At 40.1% G+C, this 17,046-nt stretch overlaps 2 protein-coding genes across 3 annotated transcripts; both read right to left on the bottom strand.

The window, feature by feature from the left end:
• Nucleotides 1-165: 165 nt before the first annotated feature.
• Nucleotides 166-11,363, bottom strand: LOC137805028 (glycerol-3-phosphate acyltransferase 4-like). Its single transcript, XM_068604674.1, has 13 exons — nucleotides 11,197-11,363; nucleotides 9,898-10,560; nucleotides 7,544-7,613; nucleotides 7,150-7,450; nucleotides 5,727-5,801; nucleotides 5,531-5,620; nucleotides 3,538-3,631; nucleotides 3,320-3,435; nucleotides 3,092-3,147; nucleotides 2,918-3,003; nucleotides 2,650-2,778; nucleotides 2,359-2,438; nucleotides 166-1,512 (listed from the first exon to the last, which is right to left on the bottom strand). Exons 2-13 carry the CDS (start codon nucleotides 10,063-10,065, stop codon nucleotides 1,404-1,406), a joined length of 1,374 nt encoding a protein of 457 aa, XP_068460775.1. The 5' UTR covers nucleotides 10,066-10,560; nucleotides 11,197-11,363; the 3' UTR covers nucleotides 166-1,403.
• Nucleotides 11,364-11,793: 430 nt separating this feature from the next.
• Nucleotides 11,794-15,658, bottom strand: polr3d (polymerase (RNA) III (DNA directed) polypeptide D). Of its 2 annotated transcripts, none has more exons than XM_068604676.1 (9): nucleotides 14,480-14,614; nucleotides 14,153-14,315; nucleotides 14,012-14,055; nucleotides 13,761-13,915; nucleotides 13,527-13,651; nucleotides 13,022-13,208; nucleotides 12,638-12,885; nucleotides 12,413-12,565; nucleotides 11,794-12,219 (listed from the first exon to the last, which is right to left on the bottom strand). In XM_068604676.1, exons 2-9 carry the CDS (start codon nucleotides 14,312-14,314, stop codon nucleotides 12,103-12,105), a joined length of 1,191 nt encoding a protein of 396 aa, XP_068460777.1. In that variant the 5' UTR covers nucleotide 14,315; nucleotides 14,480-14,614; the 3' UTR covers nucleotides 11,794-12,102. The 2 variants fall into 2 exon arrangements, with proteins under 2 accessions (XP_068460777.1, XP_068460776.1); XM_068604675.1 differs by lacking the exon at nucleotides 14,480-14,614 and adding an exon at nucleotides 15,533-15,658 and having other exon boundaries at nucleotides 11,795-12,219.
• Nucleotides 15,659-17,046: the final 1,388 nt, after the last annotated feature.

The raw sequence follows: 17,046 nt of genomic DNA, 5'->3' as shown, positions 1-17,046 counted from the left end.
TGACATTGCATAACTGATATTATTTGGTGTAAGTTACTCAAGTGTATATAACATATTCTGCAGCCACGTTATGGGACTGCTGTATATTTACCATTCCCTTGTGCCTATATTAAAAATAAACATGATCAACAGTGGAAGAAGCACTAATAAAAAAAAAATATTGAGTCACATTCTTGAACATTTATTTTGATGAACAGATTTGACGCAATCCAAATGACTTTTCCTGATAACAGTACACTAGAAGGACGAGGGCCTCAGGGAGAAACCTCCTCAATTTCAGCCCAACAGGGAGCCCAGACTACTGTACAGAAGCCCTCTCCTCGAAAAGGCCGTCAGATGGAGATAGAAGGGGGGGAGGGGATAAAGACAATAGCTTTTAGGGTTTGCTTAAAATAAATTAGACAAGATGGTCTCTGCATGAGCAGGAAGCCAACGTAGAACATGATGGCTGTTAGGGAGTGTGTTAGTAGGAGTATGCATCTGCTAATGGTCGTAACAATATTTTAGTCAGGAAACCGATTGTGATGCTCATAATGCATCCCGAATACATTCTTTCTGAATGCACTTTAAACCCTTTTACTTCAGTTATGCTCCATTATTTGCTTTAACGTTGAGGAATATCTGCATCAATACATACACCTCCATCCGAGTAACTGAGGGTGCACTATTTCCATTTCACAATGTGAGAATTTCCACATTCCATGGAAGAAACATAAACAGACAACATAAAGAGCTCATCTGAAATGTAACTCCCACAGTGACCACATATTTTGATACAAGTCTTAATGTAAAACACAAAGCTTAAAATACAAGTTTTTTTTCTCTTGGAAAAAGCCCATAAAAATATCTGTAATGTAACAAAATCTGGCATTGAGCCCCAAATCATGGGCACAACCCAGTCATGCAAAACTCCAACTCAGTCACAGGTTTTAGCTTTAGAACAAATTAGTTCTTATCTAAAATAACTCTGTCCCATTTATATTCTGCTCTGTAAGTTTAACACAGTGTGATACAAACATGACAGTAAATTAAAAAAGCTGAAACTACCAAACAGACAGTAACTCAATGATAGATAATACTACAAATTTTCCCACAAAAGACTGCTTACAAGGAAGACAACGCTCCGCTTCTGTGCGCACCTTATTTTCATTCTAATGCAAGCAGGGCTTCAGACGAGCTATTCCAACAAAGGGAAGCAGACTCAGAATAACCCGCAACAAGGACGCAAACTGAACAAGCCTGGCTGAGGCAGTGACCGAGGAAGCCAAATGGAGTACTGTAGACATCAGAGAGGGAGATTTTCCAGTCCAAGAGCTCCTATAGAGAGGAAGCGCTGCTGACTGCCTATTTAGTCAGAGCTGCCCAAGTGGGTCTCTGGTCCAGTCCACCTCCACACGGGTCCTTCAGGAGCGACTGCGGTCCTCTTGGGTTCCCACCAGCATTTTACTGTACAGCTTCTGCTGCTCTTCTTTAAAGGTATCTTTTACCTTTCCTCGCTTCAATCCTCCATCCCTACAAAAGAGTTAAGAGTTGGAAATAAGTGTCGACAATTATGCAATTCACTCATAATCTATTGCTTATTAGCCTCTGTCCAAGCAGTGAAAGGCATTTCAAACACACTTTGTCACAAACTTTATGACACAACAACAGATTTGATATGCAGTACACACATACATAATATATACAAATAGACACCCCCAACCATTGCAATATAATTCGATATAATTGTACTAACTTTGTAGTCTTTACTTCTTTGTTTACTTTGTCAAAGAGAGTAAATGTATCTCAATGGTCATGTGATAGAGTTACATTAAACAGCCAACCTCACACTTACTGCAAAAAATACACGGCACAGGCGTAACCAGTAATGCAACAATAATGCTGATTGATTTAAATGCCGCAAGTCAGCACACACAAAAGCAGGGCCTTGGAAACAGAACACTGAAAGAGTAATGCAGCAATAATTAATCTTATTAGCTACACCTGTGATTCCTTTGCATGAGAAGTCAAAATGTCAACTGCAAAAAAGCTCTATCATAGTGTAAGCTGTTTCTAAATCATTGTCATTGTCAGTGATTGAGACAAAAGATGAGAATATTTGACTGAATACAAATTTTAAAGTTTGTGATAAATACCATAGCAGTGACTTACCATATGTTATAAGAGAGATTCAAATTGTGTCAATCTGGTGGTTCAGTTGTTGATTTTATTATTTATAACACCTTGATAACATCGTTTCACATTGCAAGAATGGGTTATTAGTAATCCTGTGTGTTGAAGCGTGTTCATTACCCCTTGTCCGTCTTGAGTATGTAAGTGTAAGACAGAAAACATTGCACTAAATGTGGGTTCTCTTACCATAGGAGGTCGACCAGTCCACCTTGCCTGGCTATGGCTGCCTTTACACGATTGGCAAACTGGCAAGCATCCTCATCCTCCTGTTGGAGAAGATTGAAATAAATAAACAAAGGCAAACAGGCGGTCATAACAACTAAATAAACACATAGCCATAATGGACAATATAAAAAAAGAAAAAAATCAATGTTCATTGAATACAACAAAACAATTAGCACTGTTAATATGTTGATTGATCATCCATCATAGAAAAATGATTTGTAGGGCAGCCTCGAGTTAACCATGGGGTCTCACCTCTCTCGACATGGGAGGAAGGTACCACACACTGCAGACGATGGCCCAGCTGCTCATCATCCGCAACAGGTAGTTGACCATTCCAAACTTGCTGCTATTCCAGAAGGCGTCTCCAAATCGGGGGTCATACTGTGAGGATGAAACACAGAGAAACGAATGATCGATACAAGTATTATTTTTTTTACAAACTGTTAAAGAATGTTAAAGGGTAAAATTTGATTTAGCAGGTAAAAAAAACACACCTCACAGAAGAAAAGAAAAGACTCACCTTTATGGCTACAGGATAGACTGTGGCACCAATCTCAAAACTGCCCTTCTTAAACATCATTACTGATGTGTTGTTAATGCAGGTACCTAGACATTTAGTATATATTTTAGTATATTCATAAAAATGTGATTTAGAAGGTCCTCATACATGTACCAGATAATTGAATAAACTCACCTTCTGGGAAAATGAGAATAGGCAGTTTAGATTTATCTTCTACATGGTCACTCAATCTGCAAAACAAGGTGCATGTAGGTTATAATTAAAAATTAGTTACACTACACAATTTCAAACAGATTTACATTTGAATAAAAAAATGAACATTTTACTTTGCAACAACTCTTGCTGAACGAAAAAAAAGCAAAAATGCAATACAACAATACAAAACAATGGTTGTAATGCTACCTTTTGGCCACTAGATGTCTGTCTTTGACTTCAGAGCGCTCAAACCAAATGTGCGGGCAGGCCTTGACCATGGATCTCTGAATGACCCCCATCAAGCCACCATGAATTTGTCCAACCTGACAACACAGCACAAGCCTTGTTTCTACACACAGCTGGCACGAAAAAAGTGACTAGTGTCAATGTTTCTGCAGGTTCCTGCTAAACAGCCGAATGATTACCATAGCATAGCAGCCATCGCTGGCCAGGATGATGACGTCAATAGGTGAAGTGTGGTTGGCGACACAGATACCTCCATTCTTGGGTTTATTTTCACTGTAACAGTTGAGACATAAAGGCTGTTAGGCTAAGTATCATGAATGCAGTTCCTGGAGGATTATTTGTCATGAACAGCAACAATGTTAGCGTGTGTCAAAGTATGCAGATAGTACACAAAATGACACACAAAATAGTTTTATATTCTCCATTAAATATGGGTGTACGCCATATAAGATATTTTAAAGGGTTTGACCTCAATAGCATGCATGACCGATGATTTTATAGTTATATTTTATAATCTCACAAACAAAAAGTCGTTGATCTCAATTTCAGATGTTATTTCAACATTTTAAATTTCAAATTCAGTCAAGCCTGCACTGCTGTAACCAAAACAACACTTGCTGTTTTAGACTACAGTTGAAGGGCAAGTAGATAAAGCATCAACTTCCTCCTGCACGTCCTGTTGCATGTGTCCATCCTCTCTATACAAGCTCCATTTACCAGTTCATCTACTGTTCCTCTGAAATTTTAACTGACATATTTAAATAAAGTGTCACAGCCAACAACATACACCACAACACAGAGGCACGATCTTAAATCCATTCAGGATAGTGAAACGTGTGCTTGTACAATAGCTACTGTATGTGAATTCAGCGGCTCCAAGCATCGTGTTTTAAGTTAACAAGATGGCCGTAGCAGCATGTCCTAATCACTACGGCTGAAAATGATCGGATAAACACACACTTGATAGAAGTTCGAGCACAATGAGCACATCACTTGAGGGAACATTTAACTTCAAGAACAGTTTATGCTTCCAACAAATTACTTTTATAGGTATCTTCAATTAAAACACTGCATCAAAAGTCTTAAAGAAAGAATTGGTCAGAAAAACCCCAAATGAAATAGAAAACCGCTTTCCAAATAAGAACCATGGCTCTACAAAAGGTTTATAGCTGACAACTCACAAAATACCTTAAACATCAAGAACAAGTGGGAATTGGAGTTATAATTGAAGATAATGAATTTATGTGTGAGAGAATCTTCTGTGGCATTTTGTTGGAGAAACTGAGTAAAATTAGGACACAACACACATCAATTGGGACTGCCCAATGATTCAAGAATTCTGGAAAAGTACTAAAGTAAAATTAATAAAAATGTATGAGTGGACGCTATTTGTGTTAGGCTCTATACCTTAAGTTTTACGTTGCACAGATCTGAGGTATATACTGCGGATACTTTTATTGTTTGCCAAATAATATGAACTGGAAGGCTCCAAAAGACCTATAAATTGAGAACTTTCAATCAAAAACAATGTAGTTTAGAAGGTAACTTCGGCTCAAATATCATGGCATTAGGAAAGCTATGAGTTGCGACATGCGTTCTCTTAAAAGTGTGTGTTTCCTTGGTAAAAGAATTTGCCAAAAGCATAATTCTTTGGCCCATCATATTTCAAAATAGTATTTGTACCATTGACCTTACTTGTCAATTTATCCATGTTGTTTTTTTGTTTGCTAAATGTAATTAGTTCCACACCAGTGAGCATGTGACCATCATTGCAGAGCTGTGTCCCAATAAAACTGGCTACATGTGATACGTTTATATGAAAACTATACAAGTCTGTGTGTTACAAATGTCAGTGTGTATGGTTTAAGGAAACCAGTCTTGCTTCTATGACTCATTGTATTGCTTCCATTATTTCTCTTGACATCATTACCACATGTTATGATTTGACCTGATTAGATTACCTGAGTGTCTTGTGTGTTTGCATACAGTATTTCAGAGCCTATCAAAGCAACTGACACACGTGCGTCATCTTCCCTTTTACACAATATTTCAGATAAGGACTGCAGTGTTCAAATAATACAGTTCTATGAGGAATCATAAAAGGGTTCATGTCCAATTAAAGTTACTCGTCGGATAACTTAGAGGTGTGTAACAAGGGCGTAGGTCCCTTACCTGTCATGGTAGGTTATAATGGCAGTGAGAGCTCTGACACAGATTCTGTAGCACATCAAATGAACTTTCTGACTGAGAAAGTTTTTTAACCTGCAGGAAGAGGATATAAGAAAGTATGATGTAGTTTGTGTGTCAAGATGCTAAATCGATTTCTTTTTGATGAATTAAAACCAGAGCAGCTTTTCATCGGTCTTACCTTCCATTTGGCAGCAGCCCAATAACACATGTGAGGAACACAAGCATGCCGACACCAGTGAAGGCAAGAGTTACCCTGAAAGACAAACAGGTTGGTTAGACATGACTCTACGACAGGGAATATTTCAACAAGCAACATCACTTCTGTAAACACGGATTGGAGGGATTCCACTTTTGGTGTTTCCACATTTAAACTAATTAGTATTTACTGGCATTTAAATGCAAGAACGCAATGTTTATCCATAAAAGGGTTCCTTCTAACCACTCCACATGTAAAGGTCACGAGGGAGCGAGGTTCTGGTTATCAATTAACATTTTCACCTTCTCCTCTGCCTCCCTGTGTCACTGAGACGCCATAACTTGCAGTAGGGCATATTAGCAGATGGTTTAACAGGCTGACTTATACTGATGAACCAATCATCCAGGTTGGAGAAGGTGATTATTCAATTGGACAAGGATTAGACAAAACCTAGGCAGGCGGAGGGTTAACATAGTGAGTGAGAAGGGTCAATATTCAACGAGACAACAATGAGAAAATCTATTAACTGAATGGAAAACTAGAATGAGGCCTGATTCATTTTCCCACTGGCAATTGGATGTGAGCCAGCCTGGCTTGTTTCTGAGCCACTGTCACTGTGACCTCAAATGAGGAACTCCCTCCAACTCACCGCATGTGCCAACATTTGTTTGGCACATAAAGTGCAAACTGCAGACAGAAACCCCACACAGTTTGCCCAAATATATTAATTGTTCATAGTTAGTTTGCAGACTAAATTGTTTGTGAAATGTGTATGTTAGCCCTGCACTGTACCCTACTTCTACTTCTGTCTAATGCATGCTGGGATTGCATGTCGCTCCTTTGACCACGCACAGGGATTTGCTCTTCAGCCGGTCTGGCTTTGAGTTTTTTGTGGTTATTGCTTCAACTCCCAGACTTCTTGGACCACCCATTGGCATGATTCTTATTCAACTGTGACTCCTCAAAACAGAGTGACACCATCTCACTGGGTCGATTTGTATTTGATGCAGACAAAGATGCTGTCCAGTGTACCAAGGTTGTAGCATTCGACGGCTCAAATAAACAGTATTTTTATTTTTAAATACATTAGGTCTTTGCAATGAGTTTTTGAATTTGATACCCAAATTGTTTTATTTATTTGTATTTATTAATCCAAACTAAAAGTAGAAGGTAGTTAAAAACACAAAACCCATTGATGTGGAAGACCGGCATTCTCTGCTGCTGATGTATTCAAGAGCAGAGTTTAGTGACAGCAGCTATAAATGACTGACACTGTAGTATGTGTACAAGTATCACGTAATTATTGGCTCGATCTCAATGAAAAGGTTCCCTCTTCCTCAAAACAAGTGCGGAGAGTAACTAATATAGTATAAAACAATGTCTATGTTGGAGGTACAGATGATACCTGAGAGGTAGCAGGAAGCCGTAGCGGATCAGCAGGCCCAGCCCCCATAGGACGGTCAACCTCAGGCTGATGTAGTGGAAGTTGTTGTTGCTGCGAGTCAGCAGATTCCAGGACTCCAACTCCTCAGCAGAGAACCGCTTGGTCACCTCATCGTCCATGATGCTCGCCACTCCTCGCCGAGCGAAATAAAAGATGTCAGACATCTCAAACTCCGGGGCTGAGTTCAGTTCTCTGTTGCTGCCGCTCCGCCGGATCTCGTTGATCTCCTCCTCCAAGGAGGTGGGCTCCTTGGCAATGATGGCTGGAACAGTTCAGAAAGAAAAAGGTGTCAGAAATACTTGTCTATAAAACAAATACAGCGATTGAACATGCACACAGTTAGCACATTACTTACCATTTGAGTAGGGTTTGTACAAGAGGTGATTCTTTTCTTTTGCTCCTCTCTCTATCCTTAGCGTAGCCCACTATAACAGAGACGTGTGAAGAAATACACAGAAATTCAGCATGCTCAACAAATTAAATGATAACAATTGCTCACACCAACTGTTGGGAGTTAAAAATACACCATAAAACATTTAAAAAGAAGAAAACAGCCACCATGCAACCAGCTGCTGCTTTAAGCAAACTGTTGAAACGTAACTTTCGAGAAACTCACAGCAAGTCAGTCATAATAAGAGTCCCCACTGTTTCCAGCTCAAGTTTGGTTCTCTCTCTATTCTTTCTGAGTGTAGTTGTTAATGTTGTAAACCATTCAAGTACAAAACTTCCACAAAGAAACTAGATTTATAAAATCTCAGAAGTTAACCTAATCCTGACCTATACTATACAAAATGCATATTTATGTATTTTAATTTGACCTTTTTTTTAACCAGATAAATCAGTTTGAACAAGTTCTCGAATTGTTTTTATTAAGTTGAAATACTTTCCACAGTGAGGCAAACAGCATATTAAATAATAACTGATAGTGGGTCAGAAGCTCAACTATCTGTACTGTTACCGGGACTGAAAAAAAGGCCAGATTGGTGCATCCCTAACTGAGGCAGGAAAAGTACACAGTGTTCTAGCTGTAAAACAAGAAGAGAGGAGGGATCAGGGAAGTATGGACTGTTTCCCTCTCAGAATATAGTTCATACCACAGCACATGATGACTTCCAATATTTCAGTGCAATAAACAACAATAAAGTAAAAGAAAGTTGAAAGCCTGATTGTCAATATTCTCAAACAGTAATGGCAGGCAAGTTGAGACCACTGAAATTGAAATTGGCCTGGGGCACTTGCAAAGCAAGAAAAGAAAAAGCGTGACATTGCTTGCAGTCGCATCTCAAAATCAGATTGTTTTCATATATCTGCAGACATTACTTTGAGGACTTTGGGTAATTCTGTTTCAGAGACACACGATGACAGCCACCAGTCACCAAAAGCAGATTATTTATAGACTAATGACATTTAGCCTACAGCAGTGATACTTGGTGGAAATATATGTTAGACATAAATACTTAAATCAAATAAGCACTCACATTACTAGTAGCATATTAACAATTTTTTGGCTTCTTTAAAAAAATATATTTTCGTGACAAGCTGAAATACTAAATCAACGTATTTACAAGCAGCTGCAGTTGACAAGATTCTTTATCTGAACAGGGGAGGAGCACAGAGAGCTGCTCTGAGAACAGGAACTGAACAAAACAACAAAACAAAGCCAATCCATCGTGATAGCATGTGGCTCCAGAGCCACATGTTAAAGAGGACGTTTTTACAATGTATCATACGCCACATGTGTGAGATTACACCACAAAAAAACTGAAGCTTATGTGAGCAGAAGTACTTTGTCACACCGATGGGCTCACAGCAACACAAACTAAAGTTGAGCAAATTGCAAAAAACAAATTCCACTGTAGGTGAGGTCAGAGACAAACATTTATTTATTTTTTTTGTAAATTTAAGAAAGGCTGCAATGAAGACATTTGCAAGCAATGACGCATTAAAATAGTACAAACCAAAAAACATTGCTTCAGGTTTGTCTATACTGCATCTGTCCCTTGACCTTTTCCCTATGTCTCTTGGTAGTTACAGCAATCCTGAGCTGAGAACATCTCTTCCATCTCCCACTGGCCCATTTATTTTGGGCACAAGACCTGCTCTCAGAGGTCAGGCTGGAAAGTGATGACAGCTTTACTTGTGAAAATAAACGAGAGAAACCAGAAGAAGAGAAACTGGATAATCGTCTAAAGTCCAATGGTAAATCTTAAACTGGGCCTCATTTCATAATGAATTTGATGCATTACTGACATCACTGGAGATTCAAACTCATTTATAGAAAGTTAAAACTGCATCTCAGTCATATTATAAGCTGACGGGGCCATGTCACAGACAACAGTTAGAAAGTTTTCCTGAAATTCACATGTGAGGCTGTCAATTGTCTAAAAACATACTCAACAAACTACAGCTACAAAAAGTTGTATTGTGTACATATAACTGGTTCCTTGAAGCAAACATGACAGTTGAACTATAAATGATTAATCAGGCAGACTGAATGTTTAGCAAAAGCAAATACATGGCGTCCTTAAAGAACAGATATGACACATGTTTTACCATTAATGGTTTGTTGAACAAGGGGGTGTTTGAAACGGCAGGAATACAAACACTTCTGGAGACACACTTCATTGTGTGTATACAGTTAAAACTGTACATTTCCTCATTTCTTTAAATAAACTGAGAGTAGTGAGCCATTGTGCAGGAAGTGCTTACCTCAAAGAGCTTTAATAAGGTTTTCATGTAAAGACGTCGGATGCCAAAGGACACCCCAAAGATGGCCGGCACGATTATGAAGACCAACAGCAGGGTGAACCACACCGTGAAGGAGATGCCCAGCAGGATACACGCCAAGTTGTCGAAAGGGTTGAAAAAGAGCTCCATCTTGAAGTTTTGGGGGGCGGTGAAATTTAAGTTTTGGGGGTCGATGAAATCTATTAAGCTGTTGAAATCAATGAGTGGAGCAGATGGCAGCAGACCGACAGCACTTCACCTCCTGGCCCCGAGTGGCCCTTGTCTTTTGTCAGAAAAAGGCCTTCATCAAGATAACTAGGGGATGGAGCTCCTCAAATTCAACAGAGAATCAATACAAGTAAAAGTGGCCAGTTTGACGATGCCCTCTTGGGCAATATAAATGAATTTCATCATGTTCAGCATCGAACGGTTTCTGAAACTAAGTTGAATTCAATCCCAGGAAATGGAATGTAAAGTATTTAAAAACAGCTGCAATAAAGCTGGATCCTTTTTTTAACGTGCAGATGTCCTTTGCTTTTGGAGCAACACCTCCCGCTGGTGACGGAAATGTAAACAATGAAACAACTCGGCGTAGCAGGTGGTTCCCTTGTGGTGACGATCGGAAGGCTCGGCAGCAACACTGACCTGCAAAGACGTACAAACAAACAATGAGGGGGATCTATCTCACAGCAACATGACTCCCGTGACCCGATCACAACGTCGTGAGATGCACTCAAACACTTAAGTCACGAACGCGTGTCCATTTAAAATGGACAACCCAATCTTAGGAACAGGGTGACACTTGTAATGTATCCGAAGGGCCAGATAAGTTTATAAGATGACGTTACTGTTATCAGCCACACAGCAGAGACAACGTTATCGGCCTGATGGTGCTAACGGGAGGAACACCACCATGGGTTAGCTCTGCTCATCGCCACCAGCCGTTAACGAGGGCGATTTAGCAGCAACAAAGGCAGTTAGCATATAGAGACGACCGCAGCTAGTCTCGAGACTTCTTGATCCACGCGGAAGATTAAGCGTCTACAGTTAGCTTGTGGCCTCCGAGCTAACGCCCCCCCTTGTGCTCCACCTTGTCCAGCTAGCTCGAGCTCAGCCCTCTAGAGCACCGTCCAGGTCTAACGTTACACGAAGTGCTGAACCAACCGTTTTGTCACAAGCTTGGTTTGGCTCTATGTACTAAGAGTCTCACCGGCTACTTTCCGTAATCGACAGCTCACATGTACCACTCCGTTGTTTAATTGGGGTTCATAGCGAACTAACCTGTCGTCCCGTTACGTCCCTGCGCCGGTACAGTAAGGCTTCACTGGTGACTCGCTTGTCTTTGTCTTGCGGACTGTAGCCAAACTCCACCCGGAGAACAACATGGGTAGACAACGGGCGGCTCGCTGCTGGCTACGTAGTAGAAACGACCGGGCCCTCGGCTCGCCACACTCGGTTCGACCGCGACACCTGCTGGACGAAAGGGTGTACTGCCGGAACATATTGAAGTATACGTGAACAATGTGTGACGACGGGGGGCGCTGAAGAGCAATTTTCTGATGAGCGGGTGTGCATGTGATATGACGAGCAACTTTGCCAGTCACTCTACTGATTTGGAAAATATTTTGCTGCAACGGTTGCATTCAAATGAAGAAGAGGAAGAAACAAAATTACATAGTTAATGGGATTACAGGTATTGTGCAAAGGAATGCAGATTCTAAAATTGAAATTCAAGAAATCTTTAGTTGGCAACAAGGTATGTCCCCATTTTTTTAAATTGTAATTCATCAATGCTTCTTTCAGTGCAAACACGGTGTAATTTAAGCTAACAAACACTTTTGAGAATTTTACATGAAAATACTGGTATAACAAAAACTTTTTTATTTGCAGATTTACATCCATGTACAATCTTGTCACATAATCTCAAATAAAGAGAAATGAAAACAGTACTGAAATTTGGCAACACATTGAACTTTCAAATCCTGAATTAACAAGCCCATTCCAACAGAAGAAAAGAAAACCTCAGTTATGTTTCATATTTTTAAAGAGTGTATTTCAATATAATAGTATAGCTACTCTGAAAACACAATTAGCAGGATGTCAAGTTCCAACCGTGTACATTTTGTCAAGTTCCAACCGTGAACATTTGGTCAACGTCACAACCTGCAACAAGTGCTTCCAGGAGATTTAGTTCTTGCTCTCCAGTAGAGCCTCAAAGTCTGGGGAGCAAACCATCTTGTGTTTGATATTCCCTAATACAGTCAAGTTGCCTGTTCTCCCCTCCGAATTAATAGAGACCAACTCCTGAGAAGACATGTGGGGCGGGGTTAGAAGAAAAAAAGCATGTCAGAAATAGTATTATTTGATATAAAATACATATTTATTCTATCCTAAAATAACAGAAGTGGCCTGTAAAGAGACACTGGAAAACACCATTTGCGCTGCATCAAAGAAGATACGGTATGACGACAAAGGCACATCAATAATGGGATCACACCTGATGAAAAGCGCATGATGCTCCGAGAGACACATCAAGTGTCACTTGTCCTATCATGAGCTGGACCCGGCCAGACTTTCGCACCACCAGCTTTCCCATAAGACCCTCCCGCAGGTCTTTTAGATTGCAGCTGTTGTCTTCAACTTCCTCCTCCTGATTAAAATCAAAACACGGCTTAAAAACATTACACAAAGATGATAGTGTATTTACATGTACTATATTCACCTGAGATTCTGTTTTCAGAAGCACCGACTGTCCGTCCTCCGACTGCACCTCTGTTTTCACCGGCCTGTGCTCCTGAGTTGGGGGCTGGCCGGGCAGTGAGTCAGGCATCTGCATGAAAAACAGCCCTTCCCCTTTGGTCAGACTCCATCTTTGCAGCAGTTCAGAAAGAACTTCAGGCTCAGGGAGGGGAGGGGGCTTGAACGCTGCTTCGAACTTCTTTATTTCGGTTTCCTCCGTCTCCTTTTTTACTGAAATGAAGATAAAGTGCATTTTGAGAGAGCAGCTGTGTGGACAACATGCATGTTATTTATTTCCAGCTTTCACAAATACATAAAATATATATTGGAAGCTGCTGACTTGGAAACCGCTACGTAGATATAACACCTTCTAGTTTTATCTTTTCATCTTCAACTGCATTTTCCATGAGTTCGTCATCCTCGTCCTCTTCTTCCTTCTTAATTTTAACAGTAGCTTTACTAAATTCCTCCATGAATCCCCATCCCGATACAGCAAGAGGAAGCTGGACAGGGCAGCTCCTCCGTTCACTCCTCAGAAATGGGTCGTCTATAAACTGAAAGAATGCAACGGAGAAGAAAAGGTGAGTTTAAGCAAAATGCAAACACAAGTAACTACATGGAACTTGAATTTTGTGACAATTTTGGTGGCCCCGACGGACAAAAGCCGACTGCAGGTTGAAAGCAGCAGCAAAGCTGGTTCTCTGTCTGTCTAGTTTGGTTGGTTGGTTGCTGCCACAAACCACCTGCTGGATTCTGAGCTGAAGGTGTTTCTAAATAAACCTGCTTGATTTTGTCTGATTTTAGGTAGAATCCAGTGACAGATGAGAGTTCCTCACAGTAACTTGAATGAAGATGACAAGCGAGGGACTTACAGTATCTCGCTCCAGCTTGGCAAGTATCTCTTTGGTCTCTTCCTCTGTTTCTCTCTTTTCCTTTTTAATATTGATGATGGGTGAAGGTCCCATGCTGGGAGCTTCTCTCTCATTTTCATAACCACCTGTGTATGATAAAGGGATGCAATTGAACCAAGATATAACACAGTCAAGCATGTGTAATATAGACTGTACAGCAGTATAGAGTGAGTGGTCATCCAGCTGAACTCCTACCTTTCTTTTTCATCATCATCTCTGCCGGCCCCTGCTCAAAAATAGAGTGAGACTGGATGACCTCTGGGCGACCTCGGCCTCTTCCTCTATCTCTCGGACCCCGACCTCGTCCTACATCCCTCCTGTTTCTCCTCTGCCCGCCATCTGTTATTGTGCTATCATAACAGATTGTCCAACAGTCAAAAATATACTTGAATTCATGTTTTTTTTCCAGACATCTACTTTTTCCTTTTGAAATGTTGAGAACTTACTCTTCTTTAGCTTTTCTGCCGATAATGTTGGGTGTAAAGGTTTTCTAAAAAATAAAATACAAAAACAGTACTTAAGAAAGGGGAAAAGGAGAAGCAATTATGAACAATGATTCTTACTAACTGTGAGATACAGCACATTACCTTCTTCACTCCTCCTAGGGTGAGGTCTCGTGACCGCATTGAGGGGAGACGGCCAGTAGAGATGGCAGTGGGTGGTCGACGACCCATTAGCATCCCGACACCGCTCCCTCCAGGGGTCGGCACACGTTGGCCACTGGCCTCGCCAGAGCCTGAATCAGCCATCCTAGAATGGATGTATGAATGATATGATTCCTTAGTTGTCACCTGATGCCACAAACATTGTCATACCTCTTTTCATAGAAGGATTGACAAGATATTGATGAGTGAATGGGTCTTTCTGAACTTCTGTCAGCCATCTTGATTTTGAGAAATGTATCTAACACTTACAGTAGGCTCGTTCGACATAAGCTAGTTCTGGGCAGAATCGATCGGCGTCGATCGACGTGCAATGCATGCCGGTTAGATTTGTGTCCGACTTGCTCCTGCCTTGCCCTGACGTCATGCACACGTGATCAACGATACCCTCACGAGAGCAGGGCGGCCGTCGATTTCAGAGGCAGCTCTTCAGCAGCTCTCCCCCAACTGACTGGCCCACTGCATGATGGGAAACGCCTGGCTGTCGCCACATCAGAGAGCTGATTGGCTCTTAGATTTGACAGCAAACAAGTGTTGTCGAAAATCCTATTTGTATGTGTAGTTGTAATACTTAACGCTCGATTGTTGACTATTAGTGTCAGGTTTAATCTATAAACATATTTTGTGTGGTTTACAATACAAAAATGGAATTTATACAACACACATCAAAACCAGTAGTAATGCATTTCACAGGGATACATAAAAACAACAAAGGATGCAGCTACACACACATTTCTACATGAATATATATTTATAATCACATATGAATAAATTCAAACGTAAACTGAAAACTACAAGTAGACTACATATCAGAACTAACAGGAAGTATTTTATTCCGTAACTTCCTGTTAATACTTTGAATGCAGCTGAAAACTGTCCGACTTGATCGCAGTTTTTTGTCAACGCCTCCGGCAGCGGCCGCATGCTCTCGTCCAGGCGAGAAGCAGCTCTAACGAACGAGCCTAATGTCTGAGCACTGAGTATCAGTGTTTAGGATGATGCAATAGCGTTCACTTTAGTGGTTCATGTGCAGTTCATGTGCAACCATGCCATCAGAACTCATGCATAGACAAGAAAACAACAGTTTAGGAGCTGTCTAATGTAGTGACCTCTATATATGAAAGGGTTGCACTTTTTTTTATATCAAGTAATATTGAATGATACGATATCACGTCAACAACGGCAAAAATGCAGTAACACGTGGCCAAATTGAAACACGAATACAAGAACACAACATAAGGAATACTGCGCTTTGAATGTTGTCAAGAATAAATGTTGACGCGATATGCTTCTCCAGATACTTACGGAAGGTTTTACTCGGATGTCCCAATTCAAAATATCGTTCTTACGTGTGAAAGAAGAAGTTATTTTATGCTATAGCTGGTTCTGATTCGGCATGATGCACGTCGCCATGACACTTCTGCAGCGTCATCGCCCTGTGAGTTCACGTGGATCAAATCTGCGCAGAAAAACCCGCATGAATATCAATCTTTAAATGCATTCAATTATTGTATGAAATTATTCTTCTTATTATTATAGTGATCTCAGCTATAGAGAATTTCTTTTTTTCTTTATTTTTTTACCCTGCCGATACATTCTGAGATCTAAAAACATTTGTGATGATTTGCGCAGTCAGTGTAACGCAAATAATGTGGGCTAATTTAGCTCACGTCTCACAACTTAATGCACTCAAAACACTTCAACTACAAGCCATATACTGTACACAAAGGCAACTGTAGTAAAGGCTACACACTAGACCAATATAATGTGAATAAATAGTGCTTACCTGACACATTAAAAGTCAGGCAAAATATTGAAACAGTAGTTGATAATAATTTGCAGTACAATAACAACATGCACAGTGCCAATATATAATAATATACAGTACAATAATAAAATACACAGTGCCAATATATGATAGTATACAGTACAAAAATAGCATACACACATTGCCAGTAGTTAATATTATATAGTACAATAATAACATACACACTGCCATATACAAAGAACTCTATATGCAAAAGTCCTGAAGTTTGGTGAGGAATGAGCAGAGTAGGGTAGTATTTAGTATTTATTGATAGTGGTCTAAGCTCACTTCAGACTAACAACAATATTGTATTCATAAGCTAAATTCACAAAATTTAAATAAATGAGTTATACTCTTCTTTAAACTGGTTTCCCAGATTTGTAAAAGTTAAAGAACACCAGTTGGTGCTATTGGCATCACACAATAAACATTTTAGTCATTTACTTATGATGACCAACGACACAGGCATTAATTATGCCTGTCTCTTAGAAAAGCAAAACAGCAACATTTGAGATAACACCAAGGTGATATCTACAACTACAACACCAAGACAATATAGTTTCATATCACAACATCATTATGATTTACTGTAGATATATTTCACTATCATTACATTGTCAGAACATTTGCATAGTTATGAATGTGTGACGTATACAATATTGGTCACTTTTGTGAATGTACACCACGTTTTTGAATGTATATCACGATTGAAAGTCCAGTAATGCAAAGCCCTATGTATCAAAAGAAATTGATAAGTTGCTCATGTTATGCCTTTAAATATTACATCAGCATTTGTGCATGATTTGACGCAAAGAAATGCAATTATTATGCATGTATGTCTGTAAAGTAATTCTGGTAGGATTGAGGATCACCTTCCAAAGGAACAACAAGGAGAGATAAATCCCTGCTCCAGGGTGGTTCTGGCTATTTGTCAATGCTCCAGGTCACTCCAAGTCGGTGTGTCTGGTCCTGCTGATAATGCATGCACCTTGGGGTTTGGGTCCTGATGCAG

This window comes from Clinocottus analis, unplaced genomic scaffold (assembly GCF_023055335.1).
Source record: "Clinocottus analis isolate CAN_PGR_092001 unplaced genomic scaffold, fCliAna1.0.p SCAF_7, whole genome shotgun sequence".
Taxonomy (NCBI): Eukaryota; Metazoa; Chordata; class Actinopteri; order Perciformes; family Cottidae; genus Clinocottus; species Clinocottus analis.
Note: the sequence above shows the minus strand (reverse complement) of the source record. Positions and strands in the feature narration are given on the sequence as shown.

Bases quoted from the DNA above. Each gene is read 5' to 3' on its own strand.
- LOC137805028 (XM_068604674.1), bottom strand. From the start codon at position 10,065: ATGGAGCTCTTTTTCAACCCTTTCGACAACTTGGCGTGTATCCTGCTG. The intron at 7,614-9,897 runs GTAAGCACTTCC...TCTCTGTTATAG, and splicing joins CCTTATTAAAGCTCTTTGAG to TGGGCTACGCTAAGGATAGA. The intron at 3,148-3,319 runs GTAGCATTACAA...CTTGTTTTGCAG, and splicing joins AGACATCTAGTGGCCAAAAG to ATTGAGTGACCATGTAGAAG.
- polr3d (XM_068604675.1), bottom strand. From the start codon at position 14,314: ATGGCTGATTCAGGCTCTGGCGAGGCCAGTGGCCAACGTGTGCCGACC. The intron at 13,916-14,011 runs GTAAGTTCTCAA...CTGTTATGATAG, and splicing joins GGCAGAAAAGCTAAAGAAGA to CACAATAACAGATGGCGGGC. The intron at 13,209-13,526 runs GTAAGTCCCTCG...GCATTCTTTCAG, and splicing joins CCAAGCTGGAGCGAGATACT to TTTATAGACGACCCATTTCT.